The 25,314-nt window shown below is 43.5% G+C and overlaps 1 protein-coding gene across 6 annotated transcripts in view; it reads right to left on the bottom strand.

The window, feature by feature from the left end:
- KLHL29 (kelch like family member 29) overlaps positions 1-25,314 on the bottom strand; it is a 391,804-nt gene that overhangs the window by 32,584 nt on the left and 333,906 nt on the right. For all 6 annotated transcript variants that reach the window (XM_027897467.1, XM_027897468.1, XM_027897464.1 and 3 more), the window contains 4 exons: positions 24,433-24,632; positions 17,571-17,830; positions 4,725-4,923; positions 2,263-2,445 (listed from right to left, as the gene is read on the bottom strand). In XM_027897467.1, coding sequence (XP_027753268.1) covers positions 2,263-2,445; positions 4,725-4,923; positions 17,571-17,830; positions 24,433-24,632 — 842 coding nt within the window. The remainder of the gene's footprint in view (positions 1-2,262; positions 2,446-4,724; positions 4,924-17,570; positions 17,831-24,432; positions 24,633-25,314) is intronic.

Here is a 25,314-nt window from a genome sequence, read left to right as displayed (position 1 = left end):
TTCTTGTTTATTTTCATTTGCTGATAAAAGAAAGAACCAGTTGTACTACTCCTGAAAAACAGTTCAAGATGCACTTGTGAAACATTTATACTGGTCATTTTTCAAGTTCTGACTGAAGCTTCCAAGGCAGCCACCTAGTGGGTGTCTTACTATCCCTTTTTGAAGCCCAAAGAGGTGAAATGATTTGAGACCACACTAGGAGTGAGTGGTCGGGCCAGGAAAATGAATTAGACTCAGTTCCACGGTTTAATGAGAAAACCAGGCTTCCTTCTTGGTATTTTGCTCTCCAAACCTATGCTATGCAGTGCAGGGTCCAGTACTTGGAGCCTGCAGCAGTCCATTCCCACTTCTGTTGGTTCCCCTGCCCTTTTTCCTGTGTCTTCTAAGTCTGAGCAAAGCAAATCATCAGCTGGACACCCAGCTACGTTTCCAGCCATGTGGGACTTTCAGCTCTCTTTATTGCAGCCACTGAATACAATTCGGTCACTCATCCAGATTCAAGGGAAAGAGCTGAAATAAGCTTTGAAATTAGGACTCCAAGCTTTTGTTAGGAGGAATGGCACAGCCTGAAGTGGCTGTACATATTGGGAAGTACTAAATAACTAAAGAATAACTAAAAGTCAACATCTCACAAAAGCCTCCACAGAAAACTTTCGCTCCAGCTGCTCTCAAGCATGGGCAAACAAGCATGGGGAAAAAAACATCAAGAAATAATTTCCAATCAATTCTTAGGGTCCCTATGCAGTATTAATGGAATTTAACACCACAGGCAGCAATTTACTGCAGAAAATGCACTGAGGAAACTCAGCCAGGGAAAGGCAACAGCTGTAACCCCTTACTGGTGCAGATGCCAGGTGCATCTGCGCTCCCAACTACATCCTCGGATAACACACATCAGCACCTCCCTGCCCAGCCTCCTCTTTTTATCATCCAACCTCCACTCAGCTGCCATCAGAGCATCCTTGCATTGTCTGGTGGGAATTGCTTTTCTCCCTCCAGCCAAACAGAGGTACCAACAGACTGCAAAAAACCAGACACTGTGATGCTCCAGGCGCGGTGTCGACAGCTACTTTGGGAATTAAAGCCTTTTAAGGAGTGTGGTCTCAGTTTCACCAAAACTAAGAAGATTACAGGGCTAGTGACTACTGTCAAAGGAGAGATTTCAACAAGTACAAAAACATGAACGCTCCTGTAAGCAAATACTTTAAGTGTAGGTCACATATTCAGCAGTTCAGTCTGTCTGTCTCAAATTCCATAACCCACCATTTAGATTCAACTACAGCCAGTATTATAAATTGTGTTTCTATGGCAGTGAAAGCTCTTTGCATGCTTGATGGTTGTCAGACCTATTTTCTTCACATTGCAACTGCAAAATATTGTTGTTGACTGCTTTGAGAGAACATTAAAGCCACAGAGACACAGAGAGCAGGGAAATCCCTCTCTCCCAACCTCCTTCGCACTTCTCTTTCTCCCCCCCTTAACTTAGGAGCAACTGGGTAAAATTCCATCATGTCTGTGCTGTAACTTTTCTCACAGCCCAGTAAATCTGGGGGATGAATGGACTGAGAGAAGCCTTGTAGGGGAGAAATGGGGGATACTGGTGGAAACAAAACTTGGAAATGACCTGGCAGTGGGCACTTGCAGCCCAAAAAGTCAACTCTATCCTGGGCTGCATCAAAAGCAGTGTGGCCAGCAGGTCAAAGGAGGGGATTCTCCCCCTCTGCTCTGCTCTTGTGAGACCCCACCTTGAATAGTGTTCAGCTCCAGGGTCCACAGCACAAGAAAGACATGGACCTGTTGGAGAGAGTCCTGAGATGGGGCATGAAAGTGGTCAGAGGGCTGGAGCACCTCTGCTATACACAGACTGAGAGAGTTGGGGTTCTTTAGCCTGGAGAAGTATTTCAGCCTTTCAATACTTAAAAGGGGGCTTATATGAAAGATGGAAAGAGGCTTTTTACCAAGACCTGTAGTGACAGGACCAGCAGTAAGAGTTTTAAACTGAAAGAGGGCAGATTTAGATTGGATATAAGGAAGAAATTTCTTTCAGTGAGGGTGGTGAGACACTGGCACAAACTGCCCAGAGAAGCTGAGGTTAACCCATCCCAGGAAGTGTCCAAGGCCAGGCTGGATGGGACTTCCAGCAACCTGATATATTGGAAGATGTCTCTGCCCATGGTAGGGGAGTTGGAACTAGATGACCTTTAAAGGTCTCTTCCAACCCAAGCCCTTCTGTGATTTTGTGTTTCTATGAAATCTGCTTACCTGAGAGATAGATGTTGTCCCCAGCGCTGACTACGCTGAAAAACTCTCGATCATAGAAGGGTAGGCTGGCCAGTGGGTACCACTTGTTGTTTTGAGGATTTAAGCAAGTTACTGCTGTTAAAGCACGTTGATTCATGCCAATCATCTGGCGACCCCCAACTAAGACTATTACCTCAGCTACACCTAGGATTCAAGTAAGGAAAATAGTGTTATAAAAACATGGCATCTCTGAAACAGGCAGGAACCTATCAAAAATATTCATCAGTCAGTGTAATTTCAATGTATCATATATAAATCTGTTTTAGAGTCTGCAATCAAACCAAGAAGGGTGAGAAAAAACAGGAATGTGTGTAGGGGGAGCAGTGGGTGACGAACAACACCATGAACACTATTGGGAGAAGTAGGGAGGAAGAATGCCATCTGGGCAAAACTTGATGGGGAAGAAATAAATAGGCAGTTCCATGTAAAGATATCCATTCACTTCAACAGTCTTTGAGTGAGACCTGCATGTAGCAAATTCATCTTCCACTGGAGAAAATGGGACTTTTGTCAGGGATTGTGATGGCTTTGGAGTTTGACCAGTATCCAGGAAATGTTTGGACTTTGACCTGAAGAAAAAAAAAGCTAATTTCTGGAGAAGGTTTAGGCTATGGTTATGCTTCTTCATCCTGATATTTTCACTGCATGTGCTCTATTAACATATAATTTTCTGGTGGGCTGTTTTTTAGGTTTTTTTTGCTTTACCTGGGGTAAGCAGATTTTCCAGACACAGGTAAGATGTGCTCAAGCCATGGATTATGGTCATAGTCTACCAGGTGCTTGGAAACGTGATGTAGATACTGCCTCCCCTAATACAGTTATTAAATAAACTTTATCTGTGCTTGAACAGCTCCCCCAAGCCCATAACATGCAGGGTGTCCAGCAAGCCAAATGCAAAACTTCTGCACTCCACATCTGAAAGGTTTTATTCCCACTTCACAGCCAGAGTCAAGTCATATCTGTGTTACTCCAGACTCTTCTTTAGACTCATTGCCACTGAGATGGGTCACAGTTTAATCCTGGGATGTTTTCTGGCTCCATCCAAGAATTAAATGTTGGAGACGGTTTGGACTTAGCATTTAGCAGAAGCGCTAAAAACCTTCCTGCAGAAATTATAAGCCCCTGTGCAATTTGTTGCCAGGAGAGGTCGGCTCAGAAGCAGGACCATGAGGCCACAAGCTGGAAGGAATTGTCATTTCAAGAGCCTGTCTTGTGGCTGGAGCAATTGCTGTGATGTGTTCCAGTGCCCAGCCCAGAGACAAGTGTGCACAGGTGCGGGGCAGAAGCGAGATTGCCAGCAAGAGAGATGAGGAGCTGCAGCGGAGAGAAATGTGTCTGCAGAGTAATGCATTATCGTCACTCCTCATTAGCATTTTCAAAAAATATATTTGTGTCATTCAAGCAAGGTTACTCTCTTAAAAGTTATTAAGATGAAGTGCTGTAGAGTTTTAAATAAATATTTCTCAGTAACAGGAGATCATTATTTTTTGCGCCATACCAGAAAATCTAATCACCTGTGCAAGACATAACTTGATTATAATCAATGACCTCGAGAGGGCATGTGACATGCTGCAGCGAGTCCACAAAGGGTGTTTAGAGATCCTTTGTGCCTCCATGAATGCCGTTGATATGCAAAATAACATGATTCTATATAATTAGACTCTGACCTAAAAAACTATAATCACCCTCTCTTACCCTGAGAGAATCACTTTTCCCTCATCAACAAGCTTCTGGAAATGGATCACATTACACCTACAATTTTATATACATAAAATAAGCACTTTTCAAAAATCCCTTCAAACATCACACCATTAGGCTTCTTCAATGAAAGACTTTTTAGGGTAGATTGTTATTGAAAGTCCTCTACTCTTCGTCCTTGTGAAAGGTGCCTTGATGAGGCAGTCTCCCGAAGCTGCAAATGCCGTGGTTTGATATGCCATCTCCGTGCCACATTAGCATTAGTGGCAGTGACAGAAAGTTTTGTCTGGCTTTGTGATTGTACTTATGGGAGGCAGAAGTACAGGCAGCATGTTAAAACAATTCACCTGTTTTCATCTGACTCCTTCTTGGATGCAGTTTTCCTACACGGTATTTGCATTTTCTGTTAAACAAATATTTAGGTTATTTCTCTCATCACCATAATACGGGCTGGACTGGCAAAGACAATAATTCCTAAAATTAGGGTCCTCTTAAATCCTGTTTCAGGAGCATACATCTAAACACCCATGTCCACCCAGTGGGAGAGGTTTTCTAAATGCCTGAGGAAAGTAGAAATGGAAAACTGAGCTTCAAATATCACCAAGTTCTGAGAATGAGACAAGAGAAGGAGCCAAGGTCTGTCCCCCCTCCAAGGACATGTCCTGGCTGTGTTCAGGAAACACTGGACAAGGGAGCTGATGCTGTTGAAGGAAGATTTGCTTTACCTGCAGAGAGCCTGGGCCGGGTCCTCGGCGTCTGCATCTCTTGCCGGGCATGCGGCAGCATGTGATAGCGCTTGGCTTCGTTCACCAGATCCCGGCAAGCCTCCGAGGACTTTATCAACTCCTCATTGTCAACAACGTTCAGCAGATAGCTGGGATGGATGAAGGGGAGGCGCACCACTGCCAGCAGCTCTGCGGCGTACTGTGAGGGGGGAAAAAAAAATAACACACTGCAGCCTTCATGTCAGAGTTCAGCCACTTGGCATTTCCACCTCCTTCCCTGCAAACCATCCTCTGTCATCCAGTCTGGAAAGACACTTGCCATAGATGCTGCACACAAGCCCTGCCTAATGATCAGGTGAGACAGAGACAACACAGCCCTCGGTGCTTCCCAGCCCAGGCTGGGTTTGGTCCCAGAGACTGAAAATAATCTTCAAAAGGTGGCAACTCCTGTTATACAGCACTGTACAGAGGGATTTTTGGAAATAAAAGCTCATTCTGAACTCAGGCTGAATATAACACCTTGTGCACTGGCAGCATGGAGGAAGCATTCCAGTTATCTAAATTAACTTTGAAATGTGAGTGTGGTTGTTGCACTGTAATAAAGCCTCAAAACAAGTCTTTTCTGGCACTATAAATGTGAGACAAAAGTCAGTAAACAGGGTGATTTCAACAATTGAATAATATCAACCATTTTGCTAAAAATCTTTTATTTGTTGGTGAAGCAAATCATGTAGCTCTAGCTTTTGGGGAAGTCTGACTCCAGAGGGTGCTATAGAAATACTGACAGTAAGTTTCATCTTCTAAACAAATACATTAAACCTCAGAGGGTAAAGGACATCTGAGCAAATGAAGCTGTCTGTCACCAAACACTGCTTAAAGGAGGGCAAAACCCCAAGACAGAAAATTTCAATCGAAAAACCAGGCGTCCATCCCCAGATTATTCCTTTTTATATATTTGGGTATATCACAACCCAGCACGACAACACAGCAAAAAGCAGAGCGATGGGAAAACACGGAGAAGCAAGGCACACAAACGGGATGCAAACTAAGGGTGTGCAGCAAGAAAAGATAATCATCTGTTGTAATAAATATTCATACAGTGGCAGCATCCAAAGATCCCAACTGGGATTGAGGCCAGGATGCGAATATGTATTCCTGAGATCCATGAGACTGGTCCCAAGAAACACTGGGCGCCAGCAGCATCTGTTGGCCTGCAGATGCCTCTGGTCTTCCAGAAGCTGCTTGGCTCTCACTTTCTTTTTCAGCAGTATGCCTGTCCCTGCAGCATGTGAGAGCCAAATGACAGCAGGAGCAGGAGCAGGGATGGGAATGGAGCAGGGGCACAGTGAGATGGGAAAGGCAGTGATATGGCCTGAACCAGATAATGGGCTGGCCAGCAGGCAGAGGATGCAGCGATACTTGTGACCGCTCCCAGGGCTTCCCCTTTCCCCACCCAAACTGAAGTAGGCTTAATTTAGAAGGAAAATAAAGGATGTCTACTCCCAATTCACACTGCTCTCCTGCTGGAGAGCCATATCAGCCTGGTCCAAGCTCAGTCAAAGCAAAGATGCAGCGACCTGTGGGGCTGTGGCACCAGGAAGATGACTGAGGTCTCAGGCTGACTCTCAGACCCCTGTTTATCACCTCTCCTCAACACTGGGGCTGGTAATTTTAGGTACAGCCTGAGGAGTTGATGCCTGGTCACCCTGCTATTGTTTGGGATAAAAAAGCTGTTTGGTGATGCAAAAGGAGGAGCAAAATGACAGCGCTCCTCGGTGGGAAAAAAAATACGCCCGTGAGTAGGAAGTTCATGACTCCTCGCTCCAGTGTGGCACAGGGCCAAGTAGGGCTTGAGATCATTTCATCAACCTTGAACTGTAAAAGAAGACACTCCTCTCTTTTTCCTTGCTGAAATCCATTTCTGAGGAGGTACAACGGCTGCTCCTTCTCCGGAGTCACAAATGTCAGGCACTTGGCTGCAGATATCTTAATGTCATTAAATGGTACCATGTAGGAGAGGGAGCAGTGGACATATGGCAGTGGGTGGCAAAGCTCTGACTTCAAGAATTTCTTTTTTTAAGAAGGTTGGGGGCGTTTAACCTTACATTGAAGCCAAGATGAAACGTGGCACTGGGACAGAGGAATAATGCGGAGAGAGGGTACAACCAGGGATGAGCAAGGCAACTCCACAGGAGAGGTTAATTCCCACTACAAGCTGCTCAGGAAGTAGTATGAGTCACTAAAGGGCAGTTTAAATAGAGTTGGAAAATAGATGGAGTGTACAGAAGAGCCAGCACCTTCCCCTGGTGTGGTGGGACATGCTGGAGCTGCCCCTGACACTTCTGAGGTTGGTCTGCACTGGAAGCAGACACAACACAAATCAGTACAAAACACCAGCACCAACGACTGTGCCAATGAATTAGGACATGGGGTACAACAGGCACCACCATGTCCCAAAGCGGAGTGTGAATTAGCGCTGGGAAAACAGCTCTTCCCTCTGGGAGAGATGGGACAACTTCCATGGGCGCACCTCCCTTTCCCACTCTTCCCTGAATAAATGGGGCATCACTACTGCCTGAGCACAGCGAGCTCTCCCTCTTGCTCACCCACCTTGCTTTAATTAGATAAGTGAGAAAATGTGATTCTGTTTCTCTCCTGGATTCCCCCCCTCCTTTCCCTCTTTTGTCTGAGCTCGTGGCTTATTTTGAAGGGGAATAATAATTAGAACATGTTGCTCCCTTTCATCAGCTTGAAAGTTGATGTCACATATCAAAACCGATGTCACTTTTCACTCTTATTCTTCCCTTTGCTCAAACAGCTACAAAAAGCTGGCGCTGTGTGTGTGTGTGTGCACGACCACACGCAGTCATGACTCGAGCTTGGTGCTGAGAGCATTGAGGGTACATAGAATTGCAGTGTTTTTCACCAAGGGATCTGAGGAGTACGAACCACCGCAGCGTCTCCAGAAGACAAGAGACGCTTTTATAAAGTACTGTCTTCTTGCACAGCTCTTTTAAGCACTATAGTCAAGGGTGAATTTCATTTAGTCTCACTGATTTAAGAATATTCAAGTGATTTAGGCAATCAGCAGCCTTTTTCTTTCAGATTCTCCCTCACGAAGGCTTCCTAGCTCCGTTAGCTATGATTGTACTAAATATCCTGTTACTATTATCCTTTTCATTTAAGACTGGAATAAGCACCATAAAGCATTTCAACCTCCTTACCATCTGTTATTTGCTCTCCATTCTCTCTTGTCCTTCCGTTGTTCCTTATGCAGCTATGAAATATCTACTGCACCTACTGACGTTACCAGTTATTATTAAAGCAGCAGAATACCTGCACAGGGCAAATTGCCAAATTCAGCAGACAGGAAACTTGGGTCCCTGGAGTTGTGGTTTGTGCCTGTAACCCCCAGAATGTTTTCTTCTCCCTGCTCGGCTGCAGGTGCTGCCTGGACAAGTAGTAATACTTCTCAGGTCTTTGTTGGAAACCACTCACAACTGCCCTACAGTCTGCATCACATGCCAGCATGAAGTAGAGAATATTAATGCCCCTTCTGGACTACAGTTAGGACTTATCAGCTCAGAAACATGGGACACCATCGCTCAGCTCCTTGAGAATGGGCACCATTATGCAAAAATCTAATGAACTTATTGTTTCAAATGCCAGGAAAGTGTTTGAATGCTGTCAGGACTATTTTTTCAGGTGATGTGAACCTCAGCACAGCTCCTGTTGGGTGAAGGGAGCTGCTCTGGTCCATAAAGCCCCCGTTGAGTGGTGACGCTGCTGGATACCACGGGCATGTCTGGGGTGATTCTGCAGGAGTCAGGGCACTACTACCATGTAAGCAAAGTCTTTGTGAACAGTCACCGAGGGCAGGGACTTCTAAGAGATAATATCTGGCCTGCTTCAAGGCACATGTTTCACTGATACTGATTGCAGTGGCTGAACAGAAAGCAGGATCTTTCACCAGCCTGCAATCACAAGCTTGTTTCATAAAAAACAAGGAGGGAAAAAACCTAGGAGATCTTATCTTTACGCAATTTTGGGGGGAGAGATTCAGCTCTAGATTCAGACATCTAAATGGATTCATACAAGCAAGTATTTACTTGTCATCCAGGCATATGTAAACTGTTATAAATAATAGAGATTTCGTCAGCACACTTAACACAGTCCCCAGAACAATCTGACCTGAAAGGATGCATCACACACCAGGGGAAGCAGAGAATATCAATGCCCCCTTCTGGGCCATCAGCTCCTGAGACAGAGAGTGTGTTCCTCAGGACATGCCTCAGACCACGCCACACTGAAATATCTACAAACAGCAGCCACTCCAAATTGGGGGGTGATTAATTCCCACCTCTGACGGGAATTTTTGTGTCCATTTGTCCTGGGTTCTGTGCTCAGAAGGTCATGAACGTGCTATTAGAAAGCCTAAGTGTTACCACTGGGTCAGCACTGACTCAGAGGAATATATGATCAACATGATTAGCTATACCTCTAAGTTGACCCTTTCAAACCTTTCCCTAATAATACATAAATTACTCCCACTTTAGTAGGCAGACCGGTGCTTTGGCAAATGAGATTACAAAACACTCTAATGGTTTTTTTTTGTTCCTGGCTGGCAGCTTGAGGGAAGACATTTACTTTGCTAAACTTTTTATGGCATTTCTTCTCCTACTGATTATATCAGTATTATGAATGCTTGCTTGCAAGTGGGCTTTGTTCTGATATCTTCACAGTCTCAGTTACAAAACTCACTTCACTATCACATTAAAAATAATCTTTTATTCTTTTAGAGTATTATATACTCTAATCCAGTAAAATCCTCACAAGTATTCTCCAGAATGACTCTTATTGTGTTGCTGCATAGACATGGGCCACAACAATATCCAAACAGTTTTTACAGGAAGTATGTTTACTGCTGCAGAGTCATATTTCCGTCTACTTAAATTCTCTACTGGAAAGCTCTCAAGATTTTTAACATTTTTGAAGTAATGCCCAATGAGGTTAAAATAATGTTTCCCTTATAACTCATCTGTCTCTCTAGTTTACTGTTCTCCTTACAAAGGACCCTTTTGCACTATCTGCTTCCAAAGAAACAGGCTTCAGCTAGAAATACAAATACAGAAGATAGATTATCCATATTATGACAGGGTTTTGCTCCAATAAACTGCTCTTTATTGCATAATTGCAAGAGGTTTTACAAACATTATGAAGTAGGAACATACTTGATTCATCTGAGAGCCCTGAAGGGGATTTATGTCATCTTATATAAACCCTGGGTTCAGACTTGCCCCACTTCATGCACCATCCCAGCATCAGGGCTGAAGCAAGAACCTCCTTAGATGGAGGAAGCCACCAGGGACAGATTTGAAGCAGAACCAGTTCCCACTGCATGAAACTCTTTCAAGTGAGTGCAGGACACATTAATTAAAAACCACTCCCCAAATGGTAGATGCGAGTCTTTGAAGCCTGCCCTGCAGCCAGGAAATGAACCGCACAGGGAGCTGTGACGTGGTGGCCACGCACGCCGACACACTGGAGTGGTGACACCAGTGGTCCCTCCCTACAACCATCTCCAGCCCAGCCCAGGTTTCCCCTACAGGTTACCTAACCTGATATTCAAAATATTGCTGGCTCCAAGTTTCCAAGTGTAAGCCCAACAGGGAACAGAATATTGGAAGATACCTGCAAGGATGATCAAGTCCAACTTTTAAATGAATGGTCTGTACAGGGATCAAACCCGTGAGCTTGGCATTGTTAGCATCATGCTCTAATCAACTGAGGTTTGGGGAAACCAAAGCTGCTGGTGCACTGCTCTGTTATTCTCACAAACATGCCTTCTATGGCTAGATTTTCCTGACACTGCCCTGCTACTTAGTAATGGGGGTACTTACTTTGATACATCTGACCCCTGGGTGTTACAAAGACACATCGTGTTTCCAGTAACCTACTGCACGTTCCTACACCCAAGGTCATATCCGAGCCCAACTAAGCATTCTGGTACGCTTGGAGTATTTACTAATCACCCGCACTGACTTCTTGGAATTGCAATGCTGCCTCCAGATTAAACCCAAAGGCTTGGTAGCCTGTCAGCCGACAGCCTCATAATATCATGAGATAAACATGTGGCAGAAAACCTGGTTCGCATTCACTGGGTTCAGCTGGTGGCTCGGTGGGCAGGATGCCACGTGCATAAATCTCACGCCTAGCAAGAAGGAAAGAGCAGCCCCACTGTCTTCCTGAAATCAGGTTTCAACGTGACATGTTTATGGCAGAACAGCTGACTAAACACTGTAATGTCCTCAGCGCCCGTCCCCTTCTCCGAACGGTTTGCAAAGCAGCACACGGGTCGGTATTTCCAGCAGTAATATGATGAGGGGTTTTTAAATACACAGGGAGATAAATCATTGATCCATCATACTCGGAATTTGTCTGATACTCAGGATTAAAAAATCCTCCCTCTTGCCATGCATTCTCTAGCTTGCTGACTAAACTCTATGAAATAACCCCTCAAAGCTCCCCCAAAGGGTACTCAGAGGTGAGTGGTGTTTGTTTATGGTCAGTCACCTACTCAAACACGTTAGCACACAGATGCATCCCAAAAACACTCTGCCAACAACAAAATGGCTGAAGCTTCTCATGTGCTTCACAGAACCAAGTAAACTCCCGAAACCTCCATCCCCACAACACACTGGCACAAAATCCATGTGCAGTAACTCTCCAAAATGCTTCTTGCCTATGATGTAAAATGGCTGTGTTTCTGGAGGTCAGTCCTGAGCACTGGGGCCAAATGCAGCAACAGGCAAAGGCGAGGGAGCATGTGTGAGGAGCTGCTTGCAGATGTGAGTCTTTGTGAGGCTGTTGCTTCAGCAACAGCAGAGAAAGATTTTGTAAAAAACAGGAAAATGTGTTGGAAAAGCCACAAATGAAGAGATGGAGCAGACTGGAAGACAAGAGAGGTCCTCAAACCAATTAAAACTTCAGAGAAATTATTTGGTAGATCTCCTGTCAAGTGTATTCCTTTAAAAAAAAAAACTTAAAAGTTTAGTCAGAAGGGAATTTCAGGAACTGCTAATCTCACCTGCATCCTCTTTTTTATTTAATGCAGCTTTTTCCTCCAATACATAGCTAAGGGCATGTTCCTGCACTGATTCCATTCCTGCTGCTGCCTTTTCTTTTCCCTCTGTAAGCCTGTACAGGAGCTGAGTGTCTCTGCAAAAGCTTCATTTAAATAGGAGCTCTTTGAGCCGCCCATCCCTGGGAAATCACAGGGGTTACTGCTCATCCCTTGCGTTTTTCACTTTCAGGGAAATTGAAGCTTCTTGTACTTTCATTATGGCATCTTTCTGAATTTGTCTGCTCTTCCCACAAATGGATTTCAAAGCGCCAGAGTAGTGTGGGCTTTTCAAAGAAGCCTAATTGAGCTGTTAGAGAGTGTTAGTGCCTAATTCACTTAGGCTCCCTTGGAAGCATCCTTTTTCATATTTATTCCAACATTCTTTCCTGAAACTTAATGCCCTTAAGTCCATTGATTGATCAATTAATTTCTTATTATGATGAACTAAATAATTTGTACATGTTGGTATTGGGTATCAGCTTCCCTCATTACCTCCTCGTAGAGGAGAGTAGAGCTGGAGTTGTCAGTTACCTGGCAGATTCTCCATTTTCTTGAAGCAAGCTGCTCTTCCACATAACTTTGGAGGGTCTTTAGAATGTGCCTGAGAAATAGGGAATCTTCCATCTGCTCTTTCACAGTTACCAACCCTTTTTCCTCTGTAGCATCTTGCCTTCAAACTGCCACTCTCTGTCACTGCCAAAATATAGCTCATGGGCATTTGTAGCATTTTTGACATAAATCCTCTTCTCCTTCTCTCCATCACTTTTCCTTACCCTCACTGACAGATACAGGGCTTACAGGTGGGCTTTGTGTTTGCTCATTCTTAGACTAATTTGCCAAGTCTCAAATTCATCCCAGTGGTTCTTACTGTTGTTACAACCCTTGCATCCTTCCAGGCAGTTCCTCTCCTTGGGGCTTCAAACACTTGTAGACGTTTATCCCTCTTTAGCTGTCATTAGGCCAAGTCATGCATATTCACATCTTTTAATCCTTTTTTTTTTTTTTCTTTTCTCACATCAGTTCCTTCAGTCTTTTAATCATTTGTGTTGCTCTTCTCTAAATTACCTCATATTTGTCTATGCATCTCTGATTCTCAGGCACCATGAAGATGCCTTTTAGATAAATCTGCCTCCGAGGACACGAGTTCATAGAAAGCTTGTTAATGCCTTTATGCTGGAGACATTTCGTTTTGCTGCTGGACACCACGATTTTAAAGGGTTTGGAAAAAGGGCACATGATTATATCCTTGCAGAGTGCAACAAAAGGTGACTGCCATTCAGCTGAGCATCTTGTACCTGCCTCTCTCCTAGCACTAGTCTGGGCACCTTGTTGAAATGTTTACCCTCTCCTCATTTTTTGTCCCTCCTCAGGGTGAGAGAGAAGCTACATGCAATGGGGAGTCTTTTTTTCCCCAGACTTTCTATGATTAATAACTATTTGCTGTGTTTTTTATACAACTTTGGACTTGGAGCAGAAGGTGGGAAAGTTTCCAACGAGCTTTGGTATGTTTGTGCTTTGGACAGGCAGCAAATTGCTGTACATCCAGCAACTTCACACCTTTCCCATCCTCCACAGATGCTGGGCACGACTGCAGCTCTGCACAGCTTCGGCAGTGTCAGTGCCTGGGGACAATATGGCTCGTTATCCACTGGATCCTTCCAACAGCCCACATGGGAGGCATCACTTCCCTCCAGCTTATAGTGTAAGAAATGGGGGTAAAAAGGTGAAACAACCTGCTCAAGGCCATGCAGAGAGCAGGGGGATGTGTTCAGGTGAAGACTGTGTGGGGCCTGGCAGAAATCTTTCCTTGTTTGGGCGGCTCAGACTACGCTGGTTTCAGACAGTAAAGCCTCCATTATGCAATATATTTTTCGCATGAGTTTGCTGGAGTTGTAATAAGCTTATCAAGGGGATAAACTGCTAGGATAAACCCTACAATCTTGTCCATCAGTCAGGAAGAGAAATAAATGGAAAAAAAAAGAGTAGATTCAGCTTTCCCAGATGTGTCAGTCAGCTGCAGGCTTTCCACTCAGTGACAGCAATCAGGAGGACTCCTACAACCAGAGCTCTGTGTTCACTGGTACAGGAAATTACCTACTAGTTCTGACCTCACATCACAGGCTGCTTCTTTTGGACAGACCAGTTTTACACAACTGCACTAGCACCAGCACTAGAACAGCTCCATAAACGTTACCATAGGAGCTGGGGCACTACTCAAATGCACTGGGGGAATACAGTTATTTACCAAATCCTGGCTTAACTCCTTCACTCTCTGAACTGCCTCTTTCTACTATGCAGAGGATCAGTAACCCTTAAAGCACTGCTATTCTCTCTTTGTAACAAGGCTTGGGTGCTCTTTTGTAATGCCACAGTGCACTTAAATGAGCACTGTTCATATAGCACAATGTGCACAACTAAACATCAGCCAGGGAGCAGCTTTTAAAATTGCATTGCAAAAAAAATCCCGGTTCCTTCCCTGTCACTGCTCTCCAGCCTGGTGGGGAAAGAATTAACAAAAGCAGAAACAATTAAGACACTTGAAGAAGAGCTTTCAGAAAGGCAAAGAAGAGCAGGTAGACAGCAAGCTCAGTGCCCTTCCAGGAGAACGGGAGGCTCCACTGAAAATCTCCTTCCCAGAGGCTTTCAGCAGGGGATCAGACAGGAGGGGAGGCAGTGAAGGATAAGTTGTTGTAAGATCGCGGCATGAGGCTGCGCTGAGGGGGAACATGAGCGGTGAGATTTACTGTCCCCAGGCGTCAGCCTGCACTGCAGAGTGACACAAAGTCATTACAGCACAAGGAGTTCTGGAGGGCTGCAGTTGCCCTGGGGCAGAGGGTGCTGAGTCAGAGAGAAGCTCCTCTGTGGGGATGTCTCTGCTGAGCAAGCCCCTGCCAGGCTTTGCCAGGGAAGATGGACGTGCAGGTGAGATGAAGAGCACAGACCTTTCCCTGTTTGTGCCAGACCTCCACCTTTGGGAGAATCACCAATGCAGAACTTGGAAGAAGTTGCCAAAGAGTCATTTTAGTCACCTGCCATTGGAGCTATTGAAAATAAAAATGTGACAATAGAGCCTGGCCTGTCAGGGTAAAGGGAAATGGGGAGAAACAAAGAAAGTGGGAGCCCTGGAAATCCATGCCGTGAAGGATTTAACTGCCAGCACTGCCAGACTGGTCACCTGAGGAGTACAGTAGAGCTGGAGTGATGTCTTGGGACTGCTCTGCAATTCATGGTGCAATTCATGATGCAATTCATTCACCAACCCTCCCAACACTCCTGGTGTCCTCCATCCCGAAGAGTCTAAAGACAGCTCATTCAATCTATCTCCAAACTAGGAATAAAATAAAAATATCCATACATAGCTCCTGAAAGAAGCTCCATCTCCATGTTCTTATTACCACAGTCACCCAGTTCTGCAGAGGTCTCAGCAGACTGCGTATCTCACAGGAGCTTGGGCAGTTCCTGGCATGGTGGGCCTTGCTGCACACCAAGCACCAATTTTCACTCATCATCATCTATATCACAAATAAGGTTATTTAGGTTTATCTTCCTTCCTATCCACCACAGAAGCTATTTGTGCCTAGGCTCTGAAAATGCAGAAGTCATTATTGCAAAGATGGTGCTTTTCATGGTAAGGGTGAGCTCCTACTTTTAGAAAATAAGTACCTATTTAACTAAGAGCTTTATAACAGATCAAGCAGTACACAGAGTACTAAGAAAAGTGAGAGCTACTATCTAAATATACTAGTTTAGTGGCAGGATTGGGCAAGAAAATAATTATCTGCTTGGTATCTTTTATACTAATTTATTCAAGACCCTTATATCTGGACAAATACAAATTAAAAATTAAAAGCCCTTGTAAAGGAATGCATGAAACCAAAGCACCACAGAGAAATTTGGAGAAGCAAATAAAACTGCCGTCATAAACTACAAAAGCACTGCAGAACCTGGACAGAAACTTAAGAATAAAAAAACCCAAAAAACCAACTCAATTGCAAAATAAAGGGAAGAGAGGAGGGGATAGTGGTGGTGGCAGCAAGAAAAAAACACCACTTAAAAAACCAAATTCCCAACATTGCTTCAGCAAGGCACAGAAGGAAATATTTAAACCTGCCATTTTGAGAATGTAACCCAGACCACCTGGTGAGTGACACCTTCTGTTGGCACCAGGCAGACAGGCTCCTGCTGCAGGGTTCCTGAACTCCAACCCCTGGGAATAATCCCCAAGGTCCCATTAAATCCAGAGTGGCACAGAGCCGACTGCTGCCATCAAACTTTAAGCAACCAGGGAAATATGCTGTAAAACAGTGTGTTTTTCAAGGCCAACAAGAGCCAAAGAGGGATAATTTCAATAAATCAAAGATACTGTGTAAATGTGTTAGGCAATAATAACACTGAGCAATCCTAAATGGCATTACTGGCACATGGAGGATGTGGTCAGAGAACGTGGTGAGCCCCCAGGATGGGATTGCTCTGCTGAGCCACATTCCCTTCTCACACAGGGCAGGAACCCGGGGGCAGAACCCTGGGGGCTGCAGGATGCTGACAGGGCAGAGACCAGGGATGGTGGAGCAGTACCAGTTGGTGGAGCAGCATAGGCAGCAGATCTTGGCCTGGTATGCAGTGTCCTTAATGCCCTTACCCTCATCCAGCAGCCAGGGGAAAGCAGGAATTCCTCTTTCTCCCACTGTAGAGATGAGGTTTGGATGTGCAAATGCTCCGGATCACATCCAATTACACATTTAACATCTCACTGCACATTCAGGTGCTTGAATTCCCATTTAAATCAAGAAGTTTCAGACTGTCATGACGAGGGACAGCAACAACATCACGTGTCCAAGTGTCTCCCTGAGTCTCAGTTTGGTCTACAGGCAACTGGGACGTCCTCCTTAACCAGACATAACTGTGACTGGGGACCAACAGAAGCAAATCTGGCCTCTAAAGTGGAAAGGAGGAAAACAACCTTCCCCTTCTGTGGTCTGTGTGGAAAACTGGCCTTCAAATGGAGAGGTCTGAGGTTCAGACCACAGTTCACTACCTGCAAAAGCTGTCTTGCAAGAGCTGTGCTGGAGGCAAGTAGCAGGTTTTTAGATATCACCAGGGATGTTTTCTGGTCCCAAGGACAATCATCAGCCTCCAAACAGTCATTGCTTCCAGCTTCTATCTAGTGCTAGGCAAAGTAACAGACTCAGTTTCTTTAGTGGAGAGCAGACTGCACAGCTCAGATGATTGAGGAAAGGGTGGCTCTAATAAATATATAAAACCCAAAGGATTATCTAAGCAACCAATAAAGATACAGAATCTTTTTTTTTTTTTTATGAACTGAAGCTATATTCATTCACTATGTGACATCAAAAGAAATACAAATTTTCTGACAGATTTTTATTTTTCACTGGTACTAAAATGCATCCCCTTCTTAAAGCATCTCAGACAACTGTAATTCTTCCCAATTTATCTCTGACTGAGCCTGCAGTCAACAACTCGAGGCACCAGCTTTGTATCATGCATGTCACAAATGAGATTTTGATTCAAAATGATCAGATATGGGGATCCGATTTTGAAATTACACACATTTTGTGCATAAGCCTGCATTCCCTTTCTCTTTTCTTATCTGAGCTGCCCGTCCCATCTCCTACACGCCCTCATGTTTAAAATTGCATGGAGATGGTTTCTATTCTGAAAGAGGCATTCAGGGAGCAGAGTGAGGCTGCTGAGATTATTTTTACCTGAGCTCTGATTGCGGCGTCCTTCTTAATCCACTTTATCACTGTTTCGTACACCAGCTCCTCCGCTTTGGTGTTCAGGCTGTCATTGGACATGTAGGAAATAAAGTCGTCTTTTGAGATATTAAGGATCTCCTCTTGGTTTGCCACCTCGGGGAAAATTTGCAGGGCATAAGCTTTGGCCATGTTGTATAGTTCAGTGCACTGCATGGCTTCAGCCATGGCTAATATTCCTAAGCAGTTGCTAGCAGTCAGCTGTTTTTCTAAAAGGAGCAAAAAAAAAACAAACAAAAAAGGTAATTGAGAATTATTAAAAGGAAGATACAGATTTGTTCCAAAGTCATGAGAAAAGTAAGTGTCATAGACAAATTTCTAACCCTAATTATTTTCAGGGAGTTAACAAAAAGCAGCACTGTGGGTTAATATAGGATTGGGGTTTAAAGTACAAAAATCAAAGTCTGTCTAACAGCTGAGTTGAGGATGGGGAGGGAAATGCACTTTCTGAGTTTGCTTTCTGTATAAACCTTCACAAGGCACTGGGGAAACCTACTGACATAAAAGTATCTGGGGCTTCCCAAGGGATGGGAACCCAGCCAAGAGACTGCTGCTGTTCCTACCGCCTACAACGTTGCTTTAAGGAACAGCAAGATGTAAACGCCAGTGCAGACACTTAAGAATAAATGCAAACAGCACTAAGGACATTTCTGAGAATGCTGCAGTCACTTTATGATAATTTTTGCCCTGTTCAGCTACTAAGATACTTCAAATAAAAAAAAAATCCTCCCCCCTCTTTTTTTTTTTTCAAAGGAACTTTGTTGCTGCTGAATGTGATGACATCCCTTATGCAAAACACAGATTATTCTAACGCCTTCTGTTAAACGTTGTGTAGTGGGTTTCAAAGAAAATCATGCACAGAGGAGACAGCATTATCTCCTTCCCAGCAAACAGAAGCGGCAGCACAGTGTGTAGCTTCGCGTTAGAAGTGTGCTACACCACACATTTGACTGTACTTTTTTTCCTTTCCAGCTATTCTGAAGAAAAACCCACCAATTTTAGACATTTATAGGAGGAACTCTCAGATTCTTCTCAGCTTTTGTTAACCAAGCCACTACTAATAGGCAGAATATATTCTTTTAAGATATGGGACTACAGAAAAAATAAAATATAAGAGATAGACAGACTGCAATAGATCACAAAGGCATCGGTACCAGTGGCAGGCTCCTGAGCTACCAGAGAAGTCTATCACATTGGGCAGTGTCATATCCTAGTGCACTGTGTTGGAGCACTGGACAGGAATGTGCAACAGCCCCTTATCTCTTCAAACAAAACTCCCATCCGGTTGCTTCAGCTGGAAATGCTCGGGGATTCTTCCCTACACCCAGCTTCTGCCTTCCTCAGATTGAAATCCTGCATACTATCTATACATGGCTTTTAATAAAACAGGATTATGAACTACCTTTTTCTTTTTTTTTTCCCCCCAAACCTGACATGAAATTAGGGGTTTTGTGAGTTTGGTTTTTTTTTTTTCTTTTTTTTTTTTTTCCCCTCTCTTTTCCCATCCTAACTCCTTTTCTTTCACACATCCAGCAAGCTTGAAACTAGGTTATCTCATTTTGCATCAGTTGATCGTACTGACTCCAAGGAGCCCATTTCCTCAAGCAGACTGCAACAGTGGCACTGTTTGCTGTCAGTAGATTTTGTCACTCAAAGACTGTCCAGAGACAGGTTGTAAACTGACAGCTATGAAGCAAAGCTCCCAGATTTTCCTCTCTTCCAAAGAACCCCCCGCTCAAACCCAAAAAACCCGCAACCCCCAACCCTCTTCCAGGTTCCTTGGTTCTGTCTGCTGGCACAGTTTCATGTATACATACGGCTGGGGGTAAAATAATCATCTAACAGAGCCCAAAACTCTCATCACCACTTGGCAAACTCCCAAGTCAAAGACAAATCTGACACTGTTCCCCCTTATCCTTACAAGGTTTATAATGAAGGTAATAATCAATTTTGACTCATTAAGCAGCGATGGTAAAGACTTGTGAGAATGAATCTTTGTCTTCAAGGGATGGGGTTTGCCTCTATCAGGAGAGATTCCCATGCCATCCCCAGCTGAGCTTGTGGCATGGGGGAGAAAAAACACTGGTCACGACTGATTTCTTCTGATCTGTACATGTTTCTCTAACAATGCCGGGTGACTGATGCAGCCTGGTGTCCAAGCAACTCGATGTTGTCCCTTCAAGCTTCACTCCCTTCTCTTCCCTGAGGAACCCCCTGGTGGCACATCCAAACGACATTATCCCTGTCTGATTCAGCAGTTTTAGAGGCTATTTAGAGATGGGTCCCAGGGAGATGCAGACCAGGGTTACGCACAGAACTGCTGACACACTTCTTCGCGCTTCACTTCTGATGTGATGAGCACCACAGCAAGGTGGGCACAGTGATGTCTCTTTAAGATGAGGGTTGGCACGTGAATTAGAGGGACTCATTGCAGGTGAGCAAGGCAACAGCTATAGGAGATAGGAAAATCTCTATCCTGTGAATGTAAAAACACTACCTCCTCCCCATTTTTCACCCTTGACTCGAAATTTGGGGGCAAGATTGATGCCTCTTGACTCCAGCTGTCTATGTTGCAACTGTGCACTCATATTAGTATTGCCGTACACCCATAAACAAGCAATTCCAAGCAGCAATCTAGTAATATTCTTGATTATTCTGGTAGTATTTTGGATAATGACTTCAGGATGGACACAGCCATGCCTTACTGATGCCTGTAACTCTTCACTGACTATAAAGGGAGCCTACATGACTACTTAGACATAGACTTCTGCTATATAATATAGCCTATCCTACAATCCAGGGGTACTTCTGAATGCTGACATGACAGAGACAGCTAAGGACCAGTTATGCTCTGCCTGCTCCTGAGCTGTTTTCCTTTGGACACTGACATGTTTACAATAATTGCTGTTTTGCCACAGTGACACTGGGCTTGTAAAAACACATTTTTGTGGAGTTTCACCTTGACTCCATTCAGAACACGACTGCTGACTACTAAGCTGTTCCCAAGGCTCAAGGACAGTTTATAAGGCTCAAGGACAGTTTATAACGGATCATGAGTGGACTTTAAGGATCGAGACAGTGCTGGATAGCATATTTGCTCCTGTATGTGTCAAAATAACAATGTAGATCAGCAGCTGGTATTTTCCGCTGTTTTAGATGTGACTTTGGAGCAGGATCCTGTGCAGAGTCATCAGGAGGCAATCAGCCAGGCAGACTGCTCTGACTGCACTTCTGGCAGCAGGGCAACTTGAGATAAAGTCAGAGATAGATGGTGTGTTGGAAGGATTACCCAGAGAGATTGTGGCAACAGGATGATGGGCTGTAAGCCCCCTCTGTGTGCATTAAGTATGGTATTTTCACTTAGAGATGCTTCGTAGATAATTACTTGGATATCACTAAAAAACCCATAAAATATGATATTCTGTGTATGTTCTGATGGGGAACTTATTCCTCAGGTATTCCCATTAATGTCAAAAGCATGTGAAGATCAAAGATATGTGGAAGACTTAAAGATGCATTCATTGTTCAGCTAACGCTCAATGAATTGTCCAAAAGATTTTCCTTCCCCTGTGAGGATCTTCTTCCTTTCTCCTATCTCCAGGTATAGTCGAGGGTTCTTCAGTGCTGGACAGTGCAGTTCTCCAGCTGGTTCAAAATTCTCCACCTTGGATGGACAAAATAGTTGCCCATAACACTTTCTCTTGAATTCATAAGGAACATAAAGACCTATTCTTTCCTCAGGTGCCTATTCATGCAGGTCTCATTGCTGGTCTGCCATTCAGTTTTTCTCTTTTCTCCCTCTAGTACTCTTTCCAAAGATTGACTTTGTATTCTTTGCTCAGGAGACTACGACAATCCAGAGCTCCTGCTCTTTCCTATTTCAGTCCATGGAACTACCAGGTTCCACCAACTTCTTCAGCCTTAAGGAAGAATGTATTTTATCAGCAGAAGGCTTAAGTACAAGCTCAGAATTGGTTCCCTCCTGCGATGGGTGTCCCTGCACAACAGACCTCAACCATGATACTGATGAATCATCTGAATCTCAATTTGAGCCACGAGTGTGATGACAGTGTACAACAAATACGAAAAAAAAAGAGAAAAAGCTGCTTAAGTCTTCAGCCACAGGGGTGGAGGAAATACCTATGATATCCTGACCAGTTTGCAAACATTTGCCCAGTTATCATATGGTGTCTGCATGAACCTGTCACCATCGTTGCATCAGTCAGCACAAAACTGTTGTCATTTCTCACAGTCTAGATAAAAGCCAAGGAGACAGCATGTGGGGGAGAGAGAACATGGCTATAATTAGTCCAGCAAAGCTGGTTAAGAAATCTCCCATCAAAATGAAGCTACTTTCCTGACACATTTTGCAGCATATTTCCACCAGAAAGCAGAAGAAAATTTGGGATGCCTCTGCCTAAGGCTGCTGAGAGGCCCAGGATAGAGACACAAAAGCTGCCTGGACATTCACCAGTCAGGACCCTCCTGGATCTTCACGACTCAAAAAGGATGAGCTGAACTTCCTCTGAGATGGTGCTGTGCTATGCTGAACAGACCTATTAATTTGGGGCTTTTACTTCTTTGGACCTCCCTCCACTTCTCTCCCTTTTTAGGCATGGCCAGTGATGGGAAAGATTCACTGTTTATACAGTGGAATCCTCCAGAAGCGCTGGTGAAAAAAAAACCCCGATTTTTACCGTATTTTTGCTTTGTGTAGAACAAAGGTGGCTGGGATTAAAAGAAAAAAACACAACCACAGTGAAGACAAAATGCCTTTGCCTAAACTTTTCAGATGGCAAGTGCTCTGCTATCTCTGTAGAGCAATCCAGTCACAGCTATAAATAAAAATAAGCGATTACACTCTGTGAATTCTCCAAATGAGAATACAAAATTCCAGCGGCTCCCCATATATCACTGAACTTATAACCAACTCTACTATTTCATACCATAACATGGTTCACTGGATTCAAATATTAACTACTGGAAAAGAGAAATCTCACACTGATTTAGTGAAATAAGTGTATTTTGGTTTTGCAGCTGAATCTTCGGAGATAGTGCAACTTGAACACATCTCGTGCTCCTGGAAGGGCCACAAGATCTAATCACCATAAAAAGGTGGCAAAGGGAAGCTGGGGGAAAGCAATGCCAGAGCCAGAGCCTCATTCAAGTTGCACAGTCCAAATGGTGTGACTGCAAAGCATAAACTTTGTATCATCAGTACCCACCCATTTGAGAACAGATTTTTAAACATGGGACACATAAAAATTTGGAAAGGAGAATACAACACCACAGATTCTTTACTGATGTACATTATATCAGCCTAGTCCCATCACTCATCTTGCCAGTAGGCTGGCTTAGCAGTGAAAATTAACACAGCAGTAAACTGGACTCATTTGACTTTTTTTTGTTGTTGTTGTTTTTTGAGTGCAACATTGCCTAAACTCTCATCTTTCACATTCTGCAATTGTAGATGTCAACTTTAAATGAGAATTGCTCAGGAAGAACCTACAGGTCATGTGGGCTTCAGAGATGACCCATTGAATGATACATCAAGAAAGACCAAGGAGAAATCAGATGTCAAAAAAAAGGGTATCTGGTACTTATACATGGGAACTAAGTCATATAAGACCAACCTGAACGTTTTTGTATTAATAAGTTTGTGTTAGTAATTAGTAATTAGTAAATTATTAATGTCTCATAAACTGATATTACAGCTATGATAGTGAAGGATTGGTACAAGTGGTACAGACAGGAATTTGAACCAAGGTGTGTTCCAGCTGTGCTCCTGTTCTAACTCCTCTTCTGCCATGACAGAAATGGGTCTGTCTGATTCCAGTTCGGACCTATAAAGCTTAGCTGAGCTGGAAACCTTGGACTGCTCTGAAATAGTCTATTCTGGAAAACAGATGGAAAGTGAAAGGAGCAGGATGCCATAGTGCTGAGGACCTCTGATCACCTCCTCCATCTGCCAGCCATGCCATTTAGTGTTGCCCAATGTTATTATTGCCTAAACCATTTACACAATATCGAACTTTAAGCAATCACGTGCTCTGGACAAGAAGAACACATTTCTTGTGGCCATCAGAGAAGGGCAGAGGCACAGGTGATGTTGCTCTGTACACCCTTGCTGGGGCAAATGTCCCCCGTGCACACAGGGCAGAGCAGCTACCAGGGGCGGGCACAGCAACCTTTCCTTCCACCCACCTTTGTGATGACCCAAATACACCAGACCATAACTCTGTGTGCAGTAACAAACCCTGTTAACATTTAACCTGGAATGGTTCAGCCAAATCTTGTTTACAAGAACACTGGACGTGGGAAGGACTTTGTCATGAGTGCAAGAAAATTGCAGATATTGCAATGCAGTCTTTAATTTGTTGCAAATTCTGCAGATTTGCAGGACCTCCTCCTTCATGGGAGTCCACCTCCAAATTTTTTGGTGTTTGACCAAGCTGGACTCGTGCAGCACCCAAAATTTGTTCCCACAGTTATAAGCAACCTGTGCTTTACAGCCTGGTATCTATGTAGAGGTCATCCTCATAGAAACAAAATGTCATCAAGATTCCAAGTATGGAATCTTCAACAAAATAAGTTATCCAAGATATGAAACCTGTTGCCACTCAAACAACAGGCTACACTTCTCTAGACCATTTTCCACTAGTCATTACATCAGCATTTAAAATTCAAATTACAAGTGAAATTAATAATATTTTACTCTGCGGGTTTCTTAATTTATCCTCTAAGAGTTGTCAGAAGGTTTATGAACCTTGACACAAGATCTTAAAACCTCACTAGATGGAATGGTTCTTACCTAGAAAGGAAACGCAGACTTTACAGAAGGTGTGAAACTGGAACTTGCTGGCAGCTTCCAGTAGGGTTTTTGCATTGGCTGAATCTATGATCAAAGAACCTGTATAAACAAACTCCAGGAGTAACTCCAGGACATCCGCAGTGAGGTTGGACATGGCCAATTCCAGCTTCTCCCCGCTTCTGCTACTGTCCCGTGGTGACCTGGTAACAGCAGACAATTAAATTACGGACATTACACCATCCCCATTTTATTGGCATTTATTGATTAGTGAGGGCTAGAAAATCGCTTTGCACCTCATTATATTTCTCCATTACTTTTGTTTAAGGAACTGAAGAATATAAATTTTAAAATAACTGAACTTAAAAACTTTAACTGGATCTGAAAGAGAAGAGTCTTAAAGCAAGTCTTACGAAAAATCTGTTTATTGCTACTTTGCATTTTCATGCAAAAACAGTTGCAAAAGAAAAGGAAAGGAAAGGAAAAGAAAGGAAAGAAAGGAAAAGGAAAATGAATGATCCAACATTAATGAAAATGAGGAACGGGATTAGCTTTCAAAGGGAAACAATACATTTTAACATCTTGGTTAACATCTCATTTTCTATGCATAATATAACTGTTAAGGAAAAACAACTCTCCAATTTCAAGAGAAAAGGTCATCTACTTTTTCAGGAATCCAGCACTGGAGTAATTTTAAATGTCATGTGCACTTAAGGATACATTAAAGACCTTTTCATAAAAAATAAGAATAAAAATACTTATTTCTATTTAGCCTGAACTTCTCAGTACGTTATATTAAAGTACAGATACAATCAACATGATATCTGCATACAAATGGTTGGTCATATAAAATATAAATATATACTTATTCTAAAAATCTATTGT

The sequence above is a fragment of the Empidonax traillii genome, unplaced genomic scaffold, assembly GCF_003031625.1.
Source record: "Empidonax traillii isolate 1590-97213 ecotype Southwest subspecies unplaced genomic scaffold, ASM303162v1 scaffold543:size1229247, whole genome shotgun sequence".
Taxonomy (NCBI): Eukaryota; Metazoa; Chordata; class Aves; order Passeriformes; family Tyrannidae; genus Empidonax; species Empidonax traillii.
The sequence above is the reverse complement of the archived record's forward strand: the minus strand, read 5'-3'. Positions and strand labels throughout refer to the sequence as shown.